Below are 15,424 nucleotides of genomic sequence, written 5' to 3' on the forward strand. Positions count from 1 at the left end.
TATTTTAATTTCATATTTTTAATAAAATTCCTTATATATTATAATTATTATATTAAAAACCCTTTCGAATTTTGGCGCGAAAAATAAGAGTATGTGTCACTTTTTGTCACTTTTCTAGTGACCCTTTTCGGTACGGAACAAATAATAATAATAATAATAATAATAATAATAATAATAATAATAATATAATAATAATAATAATAATAATAATAATAATAATAATAATAATAATAATAATAATATAATAATAATAATAATAATAATAATAATAATAATAATAATAATAATAATAATAATAATAATAATAATAATAATAATAATAATAATAATAATAATAATAATAATAATAATATAATAATAATAATAATAATAATAATAATAATAATAATAATAATAATAATAATAATAATAATAAAAATAATAATAATAATAATAATAATAATAATAATAATAATAATATAATAATAATAATAATAATAATAATAATAATAATAATATAATAATAATAATAATAATAATAATAATAATATAATAATAATAATAATAATAATAATAATAATAATAATAATAATAATAATAATAATAATAATAATAATAATAATAATAATAATAATAATAATAATAATAATAATAATAATAATAATAATAATAATAATAATAATAATAATAATAATAATAATAATAATAATAATAATAATAATAATAATAATAATAATAATAATAATAATAATAATAATAATAATAATAATAATAATAATAATAATAATAATAAGAGAAAGGGACAGACTAGCCCATTGTCACTTTTTAATTTAGCAAATGAACGCTTATGGAGTGGAGTTTTTGGGTAAATCTGATTTGCTTATAAATGAAATAAAATCAAAAGAAACCATATTGGCATTATATTATGCAAAAATAAATGATCTTACTTAGTACTTTTAAAGTTAATTTCAGAAAAAATTTGACACAATGGTATCCGGCACATACAAGTGGTGTACAACCAAAATATAAGTTAGTTTAAACATATATTGCTATATCTCATGATCTTACTTAGTACTTTTAAAGTTAATTTCAGAAAAAATTTGACACAATGGTATCCGGCACATACAAGTGGTGTACAACCAAATCTTCGACTCGATGAACTTGTCATCGAGTTATATTCCAGTGTTGTTCCTTCATTCCTGATTAAGTTGCAAATTAAAGGTCTGGATTCAGAGAGAAGTGTTAAAGTTATCAAAAAAGTCACAAGAGATTTCGAAGAAATGACACAATTTAAAAAAAGTCGAATGCATCAGTATGCTTGAAGCTGTTCAGAAAGGTCTGAAAAATGATACACTTGATCCCAACATTGTTTACTCAACATTAAAAATATTATTGCAAAGAAAACATTTGATTTAATAAACATTTAATTTATTATAATTAATTTTTTATTACAGTATAGTAAAAAATGCTATAAATAAATTATTATATTTTATTAAAATGTGACTTTTAATAGTAAGTGAATAAAATAAATCAGGAATTGGGAAAGAAATAAGGTTAATTAAAAATAATGAAAATTACAAGTTTAAGGTTAATGAAAAAGTGACAATGGGCGAGTTTGTCCCCCACTCTAATAATAATAATAATAATAATAATAATAATAATAATAATAATAATAATAATAATAATAATAATAATAATAATAATAATAATAATAATAATAATAATAATAATAATAATAATAATAATAATAATAATAATAATAATAATAATAATAATAATAATAATAATAATAATAATAATAATAATAATAATAATAATAATAATAATAATATAATAATAATAATAATAATAATAATAATAATATAATAATAATAATAATAATAATAATAATAATAATAATAATAATAATAATAATAATAATAATAATAATAATAATAATAATAATAATAATAATAATAATAATAATAATAATAATAATAATAATAAAAGATTTTATGATTGGTAATTGGAGGGTATGAGTACTATTGCACGTAATAGTATCTCACACTCTCCAATTCATCCTATGACGCCGAAAAATTTTTGGTGAAATCCGACGACATTTCACCAAAAATTTTCGGCGCCATATAGAGAACTATAGTCTGCGAGGTACTGATTCTATCTATGTACCTCGCAGACCATAGTTCTCAGCCAAAAATTTGAATCTTAACTGATAAATTTCAAAAATTTACATTTAATTTTATTCAAATTTTTGTTGAACATTTAAATTTTTAATTTTAAATTAATTAATTTATTTTACAAAACATTACGAATAATCCATATTCATAAAATTTCAATTGAGAAAAATTGAAATAACTGTTTAGAAAATGTATAAAAGTTTTTAGACAATTAAAAATAAATGTTGTTTAAAAAATTAATAAATAAGCGTATTTTTATTTTAAGAGTTTGTACATTTTGAAAAAAATTGAGAACTTGTAAGGATATTCTGGCGATTACTTTTGTATGACTATTAAATATGAAATACGATAAAGATTTTTGAAACTTCTGATATTGTGTACATTTTATTAGACATAAGTTTAGAACTTGTAATTCTCGAACAAAATAATGTAAGTCTATATGAAAATAAAATGTTTACTTATTGTATCTTTTCTTGTTCGTTTAGATGTTCGACATAATTTTTTTATATTGATAAATTATTCGTAAAATTCTCAATACTCTCAAGCAAACTTCTTGTTTCACCTTCTACTAGCCAATGTGGCTCCTGATTTGGATCTAAGTACCTGTGGGAATTCTTTTCAAATTCCTCGAAGTCATTTCGAGTTAAATGAGTACCGGTTTTTGTATTAATCGGTAAAGCCGAATGTGGCATGTTATTGTAGTAGGAAATAACTCGAGGAAGATCTTCAATATTTTTGCAATTTTTCTCAACCATGGGCCATCAGCGCTCTATTTTGCCGTTTGCCCTAGGATTACCTGGTTGAATCCAAATATGTACTATATTTTGTTCAACCAGGTATGAATGGAACACAGATTTATTTTCTGTGCCATTATCAGTCCATATGGCAAACGGCTTGCCAGGAATTGTAGATAATGCACGTTTTAATACGATAAGTGTATTTGAAGCCATTTTTTGATTGAAAAGCTGAAAGTCAATTATCTTTCTTGACCTGTCGTCAATTATGGCGAACAGGTAATCTCCGATTTTTTTCCCTCCAATAATGAATCTCTGCATGCCAGATTTCATGGCACTGGAATGCAAGATAATTTCTTGGAATGTAATTTGGTTCCTCATTTTCTGGTGGAAACGGTTTTTCTGTAAATAATGCTTCATGTATTTTCCTTCCCATTCGATAGGAAGGCGTTTAAAATGCTTTTCAATGTAACTCGCAGTTTTCATAAATTCAGAGACCGAATTAATTGGTAGAGGAGTTCCAGTAGCCTCTGGAACTTGCTCAACAAATGTTGAACGCTGTTCTTCGTTGAGCCAATTTCCAGAATCGAATTGGACTTCACCATTTTTTTCCAATTCTGACCTCATATTTTGGAATTCAATTGGATTTTCAGATATTTTGACTAAGTCTGTTCTCATTTTTTGTATGATTTTGTTTATTCCTGCTTCCGGCATATGGTCTTTTAAATTTGAAAAGGCTTGAGCGACATCCAAATCTACTTCTATAAGAGGTCTACTTCTTTTTGGACATAATTCCAAATGGTGTATTTTTGAAGCCTTTTTAATTGTTTTTACAGAAACTGGAATAATTTGTTCATTATCTAGTTGAGCTTTGGAAACATATTCCTCGAGAGTTGATCCGGAATTAATATTTTTAACAGCTTCTTTAAGTCATCGTAGGCTTATTTTTTCAGGAGGAGTCCTATATCTACGTTTTGGTTCCATTTTATTTTAAAAATGTAAAGTTTTGAAAAATTGAATCACTGTGTTTATTATAAATATAAATTAATTTATGAGAATTTGTATTATCATCAAAATTATACTTCATAGATATATTTTTTTTGATAAAATAAGTTGAATATTTAAGAATAGTAAAAATTGGCGCCAAATATCACTTTTGCTTATTCCTATTTTCGGTATGAGATACCAGTCACAAATATTTTATAAAGAGTTGATGAATAATTACTTTATATCATGGAATATTAACATTATTTTTTGTTAATATTAAGCTTTCAAAAACTTAATTAAACTAAAAAATTAATATATATTATTGGATAAATATTAATTAGAACAAATGATCTTTGTATTAATGCTAGACAAAAACAAATATAATGATCTGTTTATATTTTAATGATAGATATACCATACTATTTCCATTACTATAATTAACTTAAAGAAATATATCTTATAAATATATTTTTTGTTCAATTTTGGTTGAAAAAAAAATTGAAATTTTTACAAAAAATTTAAAACGCATTTCTTATCTTGTTTAGCTTTGATAAGTTGGATTAAATAATATTACTAAATACAAATCATGATAACAATTATATATCCATGCTAAATGCCTGAAGATCTGGTGAAAATATTGAGATATGCCTCACTTCTACCATTTCGTCTTACCACAATTCTTAAGCTTATTCTTCGTCTTAAAGTGGAATCTGGATGTCATTTTGTTCCATATAGTCCAGCATATTTAAATGCTGGACATAAATGTCGGAAGCTAACGACCGGAGTCGCTCGTTCTCCCGGTCTTTACAATCAGTAGCGAACTGAAGATCCTCGATCTTGGTCTCGAAATCGCGGATCCTGCCCTGAATGAATTCCATCTCCTTCAGGGCGTTACCGCTCTTTGTATTACGCCAAACTGCAAACATCGTACGTCTTTGAGCGATATTATTCACGACGCTTGCTTCAGCGTTCATTAAATAACTGCTGGACCAACGATTATTTTGGTTTCAAACTAAACTATATAATAAATGTGTTGTGCATGAAAATTCGGTTCACTTCACTTCTGACAAAAAGTGACAAGTTTGCATGACAAAAATAGTTTACATGGCAAAAATATATAGGGTATTTTTTTAAAAAGTAGTTATCTTTATATATAAAAATAAAACTTTTGATATATTTGAGTAAATGATTTATTAATTTAGTTATTTATTTTTTTTAAATCAAATCATATAAATATATATATATATAATAGTGAAATAGAACATGAGATAATTATTGATGATTAAATTGTAGACGAGGATAAAAGGCCAAACCCAAATTTTAGCTAAAAGTAACAGGGAAAAAAAACGTTTAGTATTAAAAAAAAGACCGATGAGAGTTTCGTTCGAAATATAGAGGGAACTGAGAATGCGCAACCATTCTCAGGGAATATTGGATGCTATTCCCGTTCCCTCTGTATGGAAAATTGAGGTTTTCAAAGGGAGTTAAAATAATATCAAATTTATACTAATTTACTTCAAAATACAAAAGTATTTGACAGCTAAAATTAGTTAATTTAGCAAGCCTATCAATACCCTTTTACGATTATTGCTACTTTTTCGAAATAAAATAAATTTATTATCAAAAACCTTTTTTTTCTTAGTAAAAATAAAAATGTTATTTTATATCAAGTTTTTATTCATAAATTTTTATAATGTTGTATAAATTTGAAGATGGAAATCTGTAATAATTTTATCTTGAAAAGACTTGGCATTCTCAACAATGAATTGAGGGGTATTGCATCCAAATTCTGTAATTTGCGTGAGAATACTAAGCTTGATTTCCATTGGGATACTTAATTTCGAAAAATACTGGGTCATTCGTTTTTGAACCTTTGCTGCCTTGACAACTTTATCAAGTAGGTCATCTAAACCCAATTGAAGCGTATTTAAGTTTGCTGATGAGTTAACTATTAACGATTTAATTTTATCAGTGAGCATTATACATTTTTCTGTATCCAGTCTGATTGTAGACTTTTTTGGCTTTTTTTCAGATGGCAACGGATTTGGAATTTTGTCTCTGAGCCTTATATCTTGAGAAATTCTGTAATAAAATGAAGGAACGATAAAATCGATTAATTTCATCACAAATCGATCAAATCTCATGAAAATTGTTCCGCCAAAGTAGTAATATTTAATTTTTTTGTTAATCGATTCTGAAATGTTATTTGTGAGAGCTAAATTTTCATCTCTTTCAGCGGCTGTCCATCTTTCTTGGTTTGATATCCATTGATTTTGTATGTATTTTGAAAATTCTGGGAATTTTTCGGCTATTTCCAGAATTTTTTTGAACGTTGGTTCAATCCATTCTTTCTTGCCATTTCTGCCGTATGCAAGATAGTTCATTTTTGTATCTAATATCAATTTGTCTGAACTCTCAAATGCATAATCTTTCAAAAATTTTTTGAACGCCCTCAATACATGAACTGCACACCAATGAAGGATAACTTCTGGAAAAGAGTTGATAATCGCATTTTCGATTTCTTGTGCACAATCTGACATAAAATATTTTGGTTTTACTTTTGCCCAGTTAAAAAATGCCTTGAGACAGAATGCAATATTTTCTGAAGTGTTTGGATAAACGACAAATTGAAAAATTGGGAATGCATGTGTATTTGGAAATTTGGCTGATATCATGTAAAACAACATTTTAAATTCAATTAATGAATGGGTTGCATCAATAAAATGCTCTTTCACAATTTTGATTATGTCCAGAAATTTGAAAGAAGCATAATAAAAGATTAATTTCTTTGGTTTGTTGTAATTATCGACATCGAAATAAATTAAATCTTTTGGTGACTCTTGTTCTTTGATACCCTTAAATAATTGAGTTGACTTGAATTGATTATCATCGTACTTTTGAATACCTTTGATCTTTTTATTTCCTTTTTCCTGAATTGTTTTCATTTGATCTGAAGATGCATTCAAAAAAGATGGCCTGTTAAGTGGATCATCCAGATCAAGTTTTTTGTCGCATTCAATTTGAGCCATTTTCGGATCACCCCCCTGTTTTATAAAATTAATAAGTACCCGACGATAGCATTGTGATAATGTGTGGTATTTCTTTGTCTCATCTTTGATTTTGTTTCGTACCGAAATGGCTAACAAAAAAAGTGACAGAAAACCTTAAATTGCGCGGCAATTTTAATTAAAAAAATAAATATTAATTTTTGTGATTGATATTATGCATTTTATTTATATTATATAAGATTTAAATTTAGGGGAAAATTGGAAAAAAAATAAGATTGGAAGTCTTTAGGTAAGAAGGAAAGGGCAAGAGATATATAGTGTACCTATATAACTCTTGCCCTTTCATTCTAAGTAGAAATGGGAGAAACTTTGTCCGCATCATAAGTTATGCGGACAAAGTTTCTCCGATTTCTAATGGGAATTGCAGGCTATGAGGCACTGATATATAATCAGTACCTCATAGCCTACAATTCCCCTTATTAGACTTCCAAACTTTGAGTTAATGTTAAGACATTAACTCAAAGTTTGGAAAACTTCTCGTAAGAATCAATCGTCAAAAACCTCGATTGCAGTTATATTCATTGTGTTAAATTTGATTTATTTTGAAATTTTTATAAATTAAATTTTATATAACATAAAGCGTTATGAATTAGTATTTCCATATGAATTTTATCTCGAAAAATAGTAATTCTGTCCAGTTATATTTCGGTTAATTTTGGAAATTTCTAGGAATACTTTAAGATAGTATGATTATATATAACTCTGCCTTCATGATTTATTTTAGCTTTCGCGCAAATATCAGTTAACTTAACTCCATTATTTGATTTTGTGATGGCTTCACAAAGCCAATCAATATCAATCTCTTCTGGAGAATGTCTTCTCATCTAGAATATTTTCAATACTTTACATACAAACATTTTTATTTCTAAAAAACTTTTTAATTTTTTCTAGGATATATGAATGAAAATAGTTAGAACAAGATTTTGAAGCTCAAAACATTAAAAATTATTAAAGATTTGTATAATATGATTAAAAATGGGAAATAATATGAGGCAATATAAAGGAATATGAATATTAAATAAATATATCTAAATAGAAAGAATCAGAAAAATCAAATTATTGGCGCCAAAAATGTCACCTTTTTGGTGAGCCATTTCGGTATGAGATAGTCTCATCTTTGATTTGATTGTGATTATGTGTTCCATTATATTCTGTTAGGATATATTCTTCATCATCCTTTAGAAATGAGATACATGCTTCACATTTATCTGCACTGCACCTGAATTTTAATTTTGTTCCCCCTAAATTTGGATTTTTTTTAATTGATATGCACAACCTGCATGGCATTCGTTATCAATGACAGCTTTCATAGCATCTATATAAGATAGCCTTTCTTTAAGTTCGCATGGTGCATCGATATGCATCAAAAAAATGAAATGAAATTTCAATATCAAAAAAAGCACAAAATTTGAAAAAATTCACAAATCTCGGTTTCTGAAAGAAAATGGCCTCTTAAACTTTGTGCATATATTCATCTCTAAGACACATTGTATCCATATATTATTTAGTCAACACAACTTATCTGGTATCGAGAAAATTCAAAAAAAGCACAAAATTTGATAATTGCTCGGTTCTACATTCAAAATAAATTTCATTAATTTTTACGTACATATTAAGGTACTTATCTTCTACATATATAATCTTCATTAGATATATACATGATAAATAAAATTCATAAAACATTAAAAATCAAAAAATTAGATGAACCTTGGCAATTAAACTTTATTAAATAATAGTTGTTTATAAATTATATTATATTATCATTTAATATTATTTTGATAATGAAGATTTTATTTTGCAATAATATAAACGAAATTTTTTACCTTATGAACTTTTGATGGAAATATGCAAATTTAAAATAATAAAGAAAGCCACGAGCGAAGCGATCGGCTTAGGTCTAAGATTTTGATTCAAATCTTTGCTGATCTGTAATTCGCGGAAGCCGCGAGCGAAGCGATCGGCTTAGGTCTAAGATTTTGATTCAAATCTTTGCTTATAGTCCTTAAATTCTTTATGAAACTCGCAACAGTTCCATAAAAAATTTTAAATTCTAAACTGTCGAAATTACCGATCGGTAATCACACCCTTCACGGGTGTGTCACTTTTTACAGGTGTGTCACTTTTAGCTAAAATTACCCCTACTCCAATGCGTACTGCCGTGTGGAGGAATACAAGGACCTCTAATGCCCTGAAGGAAATGAAATTCCTTCAGGGCAAATTCCGCGATCTGGAATCCAAGATCGGGGATCTTCAATCATCCAACAAAGACCGGGAAAACGACTACTCCGATCCATAGTTTCTGATATTACGATCCCGCTCAAGGATGACGGAAATGGCAATGATTTTTCCATTAAAATCATCCACTATCCATTAACTAGAAGTTATTTTGGAAATATCTTCTTCAGATGGATTATCAAAATTTTCTAGAAGCTGTATCGTTATTTGATGTTCTTCCTCTGAAGTAGTGCACGGCGGTATGTCATATTGAGATTTGGAGATAATGCACAATATCTCAATGAAGTCTCAGAGTGGACGTTCACTGAAAATTGCCTGATAAAATGATTATCATGAAATTTTTTGACCATGTCATAATATAATATATGAACTGTTTGGTGCAGAAATGGCTTATAAAACAGTGGAAGAAAAATGACACACCCTTAAATTGTGCGGCAATTTTGATTTTGTTAAGCGTGCTGACTTGACAATTTAAAAAATCTTTTTCGTGATTCATATTTAATTCTCGAATAAATACAGATTCCAGAATATCTTCACATGTTCTCAACTTATCCTCAATTTTGACCGAACCTGAAAAGATTTTCAAAATACAATCATTCATTTTTTCAAATATTTTTATATATTGAGAATAAAATATAAATTTGTTGAAATAAAATATCTTTTTAATAAATTGAAAATAATCAAAACAGTTTCGAGGTCATAGGATGAATTGGAAGATGAGAGATATTGTTTCATACAATAACACTCTCACCCTCCAATTCTCAACCAAAATGGATAAAAATTGGGTAAAAATGTTGAAATTGCATCAAATTTTAGTCATTTCAGCTTGGAACTAGAGTCTATGATGTATATAGATAGAATCAGTACCTCACAGACTCTGGTTCTCTATATGACACCGAAAAATGAATTGTGTATATCTTGGAGATTTCGAAAAAAATCTTAGACTTTTTACATAAAACACATACAGTACAAATATACTCATGAATTAAAATATATCCATACTGTCAAATCAAATCTGGCACACTTCTTTAAGACATCGAAATTATTTTTCCTAAAAAACACTTTCAACACAATAGAAATTCTAATAGGCATATTCCAAATACATTATATATACATATACAAACTAATAACACACCTAATATTGCTCACACATAAGATATATTTTGTGTCTTGTTATATCATTGATATATATAATTAGTATTTATAGGTTATAATCATATCAACAAAACATATTGTTATCGCTAATAGCAAATTTAATACAATAATAAATATGGTTTAAAAATTAAATTTCCAAATTGAATAGCTATATTAATTACCGTCTAGATACCCTATCATGATGTACAACTTATTCGTTCGGAAACATCTTTGATCTCCGTATGGGCTTCTCAATTTGAGGGCCCACTTGATTTTATCCCAATTCTATCATTTATCAAAGATGTTGTTCAAAATAAAATTCAAATCAGCTCCACAAAGATCTCCAAGCAAATACAAGCAGACGACAGAAATATCCGAAATTGGCTCAAAAAAATCAAAGAGAGTTCAGAATACAATCCAAAATATGCTAAATCAAACTTCAAAAAAAGCTTTAAAAGCAGAATTAGAAGAAATCATTGTAACCATATTGGATAACGGGTTTATTACTCCTGTTTTTTTATTAATTCTCACATTTTACAAAACATTGAAATGCATGCATCTTTCGAATACCCTCATCTTCAATACGGATGATTTTTTTTGCGTCATCAGCATGGTGTTACAAATTTAGGCAGCGCTATATGTATGTTTTCAAAAAATATTATCTTATGAAAGAGGTGCTGACAACTCCAACAAAACTCGAAGAAATCAACAGGAAAGATGCCAATAAGTCAGAAAAATTAAAATCTGACAGCGAATTTTTTTCGTCTACTAAATGTTGAATGGTCAGCGACCAGATGAAAAAATTCAATAAATTATTATGATGTGCAAATTCCGCATATATACCTTTTATTTTTGAATTTAGGTGAAGTTTTGCCTTTCGATGCGAATGTATGAGACACTTTTCCCATTCTGCACATATATATGCAGAATGGGAAAAACGTGCACTTTTTCTTTAAAATGCTATCCATTGGATATCAATTCAAGAAAGTAGTTTACAAATGCAGGGTATTGTTCCTTTACCCTTTCTTGACAAACTCTTTTTGAATCGAATATAAATTTCAAATTCCTTTTAAATCTCCTCAAATATACTATATCTATCTTATAAATAATCATACTCTATCTATCCGAATGAAATCCATAAGCTCTGGCCTCAGGAAAGGCCAGTGCCTACAAATGTAATCCTCAGGGCCGAATTTTGACCTCATCACAAGCATGATGCAGGTTCTCATCAAAACTCGGCCCTGAAAGACCTACAACTACAGGCTCTGGCCTCAGCAGAGATCAGAGCTTCGCATATAGTCCTCAGAGTCGAGTTTCCTGAGATTGTCCAGATCACGGACACTTCTCAGCGGAACTCGGCGCTGAGAAGCATCAAATACGAAGCTCTAGTCTCTTTTGGGGCCAGAGCCTGCAAGATCAATCCTCAGGGCCGAGTTTTGAGATGATCGTCGATCATAAGGACGGTCTCACAAGAACTCGGCCCTAAAAGTTTTACAAATTCAGGCTCTGACCTCATAAGAGATCAGGGCCTCGCTTACAATCTCTACTGCCGAGTCTCAGGAAACCGTCTATATTTGAGACACCTTTCCCCGAGACTCGGCTTCCATATTAAGATTACAGCCCCATAAAGACTAGAATGGGGCCCTGACCTTGAGAAAGGACCCCATTACCGATTATTCTGGTTTTCATTATCGATGATTTTAACTCATTTTTGATTTTCTACCAATATTATTTAAATACGCACATAGTTAATAGTTATCTGGACTTGTTACCACTGTTTGAAAAACACACTTTTTATAATTTTGAAATTCATTTCAAACTCAAGATTTTGGACTGAACTTAAACACATTCACCATTGCATTTCATCCTATTAATATATTTCGAAACTGAAATATCACAGAATTTTCCTAGTTCATAAAATATAAGATTTTATAGTCTTCACATCATCCTTAATTTCTTGAATAGAATAACCTATAACATGAGTATTGATATTCACTCATACATATATGGGGTGTAACTATGCTACATCAAAAAGTCTGAATCGTGGGGTCCCAATTTTTTCCCACGGTTCATATCATATCACGAAAACGCAAAGTCAAAAAAATTCGAAAAGGATTTTAATCAAACCACCGATACTATACGATTGGATGAGGAAGCGTCATGCAAAACCAAATTATTCACCAAAAACTGCACGCTCGAGACTTAATTGTGAATTATATTTTGAATTGTAATATGCTCTTCCAATCATTATTTCAAAGGAATCCATTCAAAAACGACTTTTTTCACTAACAGAATGTTAGTAGATATGGCTATTAGAGTCTATATTTACTTTAGCGATGATAAAAAAATGTGAAAATTTTAAGGCATCTAGAACTTGGTGCACTTATTTTCGAAAAAGATATTCATTTTGTCTTCATACACCAAATACCAAAATAAAACTTGCAAATCAAGAAGATGCTGAGGGGAAAATTAATAAAATTAACCAGTTCAAACAAGAACTTATTGCCAAGCATAAAGAAAAGCCATATTGCCAGTCAATATCGATCAAACCGCATGGTTTATGGGGCCAAATAAAATGTTGACCTTTGCCAAAAAAAGGTAATGCAGAAATCCATTAGCTAATCTTTCAGTTCAAATCTGCAAGGTATTTCTATATAGGTGTTGCCTATATTATCAAACTGAAATTAAACCTTCCAGGGCTCTCTATAGAATTATTTTGCAAAACGTTCTGCAATTTTTCGAAGCTCTTGCTCTGACAAAAAGTGACATTTTTGTAACAGTCGATCACAAACTATCTATCACAATACAGATCAAACTGGTAAAACTTCCGTCCTTGAAGTTGAAAACTCCCTTACCATGTATTCTGTATATCAATGGTTTCTCCCTTAGGTTATGCAACATGAAGCAAAACTCTTCCAAAATCTTATACCAAGATACTCAATTAATTTCAGAATTCAAGATTGAATTTTTCATAAGAAATTCAAAAACAGATCTAACAGGAAAAGGATGTCCGAACTCACTAACTTATAGTGATTCGCTATATTCGGCATCATAGGACAAATGGAACTCAATTTTTAACATTACTGGGCCAAGATTGAAAAATATTGTAGTTAAAATGCAAAAATCTAAGCTTGTCGTTATAGTGACGATAGTGTGGAGTTCAAAAAGGTCAATGTGTCAGCTATGTGACTTATATATAAATTTTAAAGTAAATTAATTTTTGTGTAAAAATAAGAAATTTTATATAGAATTTGAGTATTTTTAATCGACAGATATTGTCCATTATTCATCAGGCAATATATATTTCATTTTTATGGAATAATATATGTGTCAATCTAACTGTTCGCCACACTATCAAAATTGAGAATATTTTTGGTCATATCACTGACACATCAGAATTCTCTCAATTTGCATTGACATACTATCAAATCTTAATTCCACATCTCAAAAAGATATCTTTTAATTTTTCATATTAATTTATTTTTATGTTGCCTAGTGGATTTCCAGGCAATAGATAACCAACTTAAGCAAATCAGCCCTAAGGCTGACAAGCAAACCTTCTGGAAAGTTGAATAGAATTGATCTTAAGTATAATATTTCATTATACATCAGAACAATTCTGCTCAACTCGACTTGTATACTCAATCGCTGGTCCACAGAGGGCCAATGAACACAATTATAATACAGTCAAACAGAGTTCCGACGAATTACCTCATTGAATCAGAAGTTTCGTCGGAACTCTGTTTGGCTCGACTTAATTACTGAATCACTGGTCCACAAAGGGCCAGTGAACCCTATTAATATAACCCCTACTAATATAACCAAGCAGAGTTTCTATGAAATATCTGATCCAATTCTAATACAGCAAAGCAGAGTTCCTGCGGAAAGTCTGATTCAATCAGACTTTTGGCAGGAACTCTGCTATTCTCGACTTTGTCAAATGAATCTTCTAATTTACAAAAAGTGTCGTAAGACGAAATGTGGAAGTGAAGTGATGTTGAAACTTCAATATTTCCTCGAAATTTCTACAAAAATATATTAGACATAAAGCATATATCTTATTTTATTAAGAATGTTGAATAATTACTTTAGACCATGGAATATTACCATTATTCTTTGTTAAATATTAAGTTTAAAATAAGTTAATTAAATTCATAAATGAATATATATTATTATTGGATAAATATTAATCAGAATAAATGATCTTTTTATTAATGCTAGACCAAAACAAATATATTAGATGCACATGATTAACATCTCTTGGTCTGGTGATGTTTTTAAATTAAAAGATTATTATATACAGTTGAATTTACAAAATTCTTAATTCATAAATGCATGGCACAAGAGAAGTATGATCTGCTTATATGTTAATGATAGATATACCATACTATTTCCATTACTATAAATAACTTAAAGAAATATATCTTCTAAGTGTATTTTTTGTTCAATTTTGTTTGAAAAAAAATTTAAAACGCATTTCTTATCTTGTTTAGCTTTGATAAGTTGGATTAAATAATATTATCCATGCTATATGCCTGAAAATCTGGTGAAAATATTGAGATATGCCTCACTTTCACCAATTCGTCTTACCACACATCAATTTATGTATTATGAATTTGGAGTTGTTCAAAAATAAATTAATATAAAAAATTAAAAGAGAGTATAACATAATGTATATCTTTTTGAGATGTGGAATTAAGATTTGATAGTATGTCAATGCAAATTGAGAGAATTCTGATGTGTCAGTGATATGACCAAAAATATTCTCAATTTTGATAGTGTGGCGAACAGTTAGATTGACACATATATTATTCCATAAAAATGAAATATATATTGCCTGATGAATAATGGACAATATCTGTCGATTAAAAATACTCAAATTCTATATAAAATTTCTTATTTTTACACAAAATCATTCCTGGTTTTTTGTAATATGTCATCCATTGTTTTGTGTGAGGAAGCCATTGATTTCTGATATATTTGTCAAATTGTGGACATGATGAAATTGATTTTATCGGATGTTCCAGAATTTTTAATGAGTCAATGATTTTTTGTAACATAAAAAATTTTATTTCTTATTTACTTCAAGATTTCATCATCGCTGATGAGATAT

At 28.3% G+C, this 15,424-nt stretch overlaps 4 protein-coding genes across 4 annotated transcripts, besides 8 other annotated features; all 4 read right to left on the reverse strand.

Annotated features, from left to right (window-relative positions):
- The first annotated feature begins 772 nt into the window (after nt 1–772).
- Nucleotides 773–810: a terminal%2Cinverted (terminal inverted repeat of MuDR-5_TvMULE4 transposon ID:TVAGG3_0134540).
- Nucleotides 773–1,607: a mobile genetic element.
- Nucleotides 1,570–1,607: a terminal%2Cinverted (terminal inverted repeat of MuDR-5_TvMULE4 transposon ID:TVAGG3_0134540).
- Nucleotides 1,608–2,914: 1,307 nt separating this feature from the next.
- TVAGG3_0134550 (transposition) lies at nt 2,915–3,565 on the reverse strand (the record flags this gene model as incomplete). Its single annotated transcript, XM_001302786.1, has 1 exon — nt 2,915–3,565. One exon carries the CDS (start codon nt 3,563–3,565, stop codon nt 2,915–2,917), a length of 651 nt encoding a protein of 216 aa, XP_001302787.1.
- A 1,007-nt stretch (nt 3,566–4,572) lies between these two features.
- TVAGG3_0134560 (uncharacterized protein) lies at nt 4,573–4,848 on the reverse strand (the record flags this gene model as incomplete). Its single annotated transcript, XM_051224056.1, has 1 exon — nt 4,573–4,848. The coding sequence occupies one exon, from the start codon at nt 4,846–4,848 to the stop codon at nt 4,573–4,575; it is 276 nt and encodes a 91-aa protein (XP_051109042.1).
- Nucleotides 4,849–5,182: 334 nt separating this feature from the next.
- Nucleotides 5,183–5,210: a terminal%2Cinverted (terminal inverted repeat of MuDR-3_TvMULE3 transposon ID:TVAGG3_0134570).
- Nucleotides 5,183–6,995: a mobile genetic element.
- On the reverse strand, nt 5,563–5,997 carry TVAGG3_0134580 (uncharacterized protein; the record flags this gene model as incomplete). Its single annotated transcript, XM_001302787.2, has 1 exon — nt 5,563–5,997. One exon carries the CDS (start codon nt 5,995–5,997, stop codon nt 5,563–5,565), a length of 435 nt encoding a protein of 144 aa, XP_001302788.2.
- On the reverse strand, nt 6,212–6,903 carry TVAGG3_0134590 (MULE transposase domain-containing protein; the record flags this gene model as incomplete). The annotated part of the gene is made up of 1 exon (XM_001302788.2): nt 6,212–6,903. A coding segment is annotated over one exon (692 nt), but the record flags the coding sequence as incomplete, so codon positions are not given.
- A 180-nt stretch (nt 6,996–7,175) lies between the features above and the next one.
- Nucleotides 7,176–7,429: a mobile genetic element.
- A 621-nt stretch (nt 7,430–8,050) lies between these two features.
- Nucleotides 8,051–9,086: a mobile genetic element.
- Nucleotides 9,057–9,086: a terminal%2Cinverted (terminal inverted repeat of MuDR-3_TvMULE3 transposon ID:TVAGG3_0134610).
- Nucleotides 9,087–15,424: the final 6,338 nt, after the last annotated feature.

The sequence above is a fragment of the Trichomonas vaginalis genome, chromosome IV, assembly GCF_026262505.1.
Source record: "Trichomonas vaginalis G3 chromosome IV, whole genome shotgun sequence".
Classification (NCBI taxonomy): Eukaryota; Parabasalia; order Trichomonadida; family Trichomonadidae; genus Trichomonas; species Trichomonas vaginalis.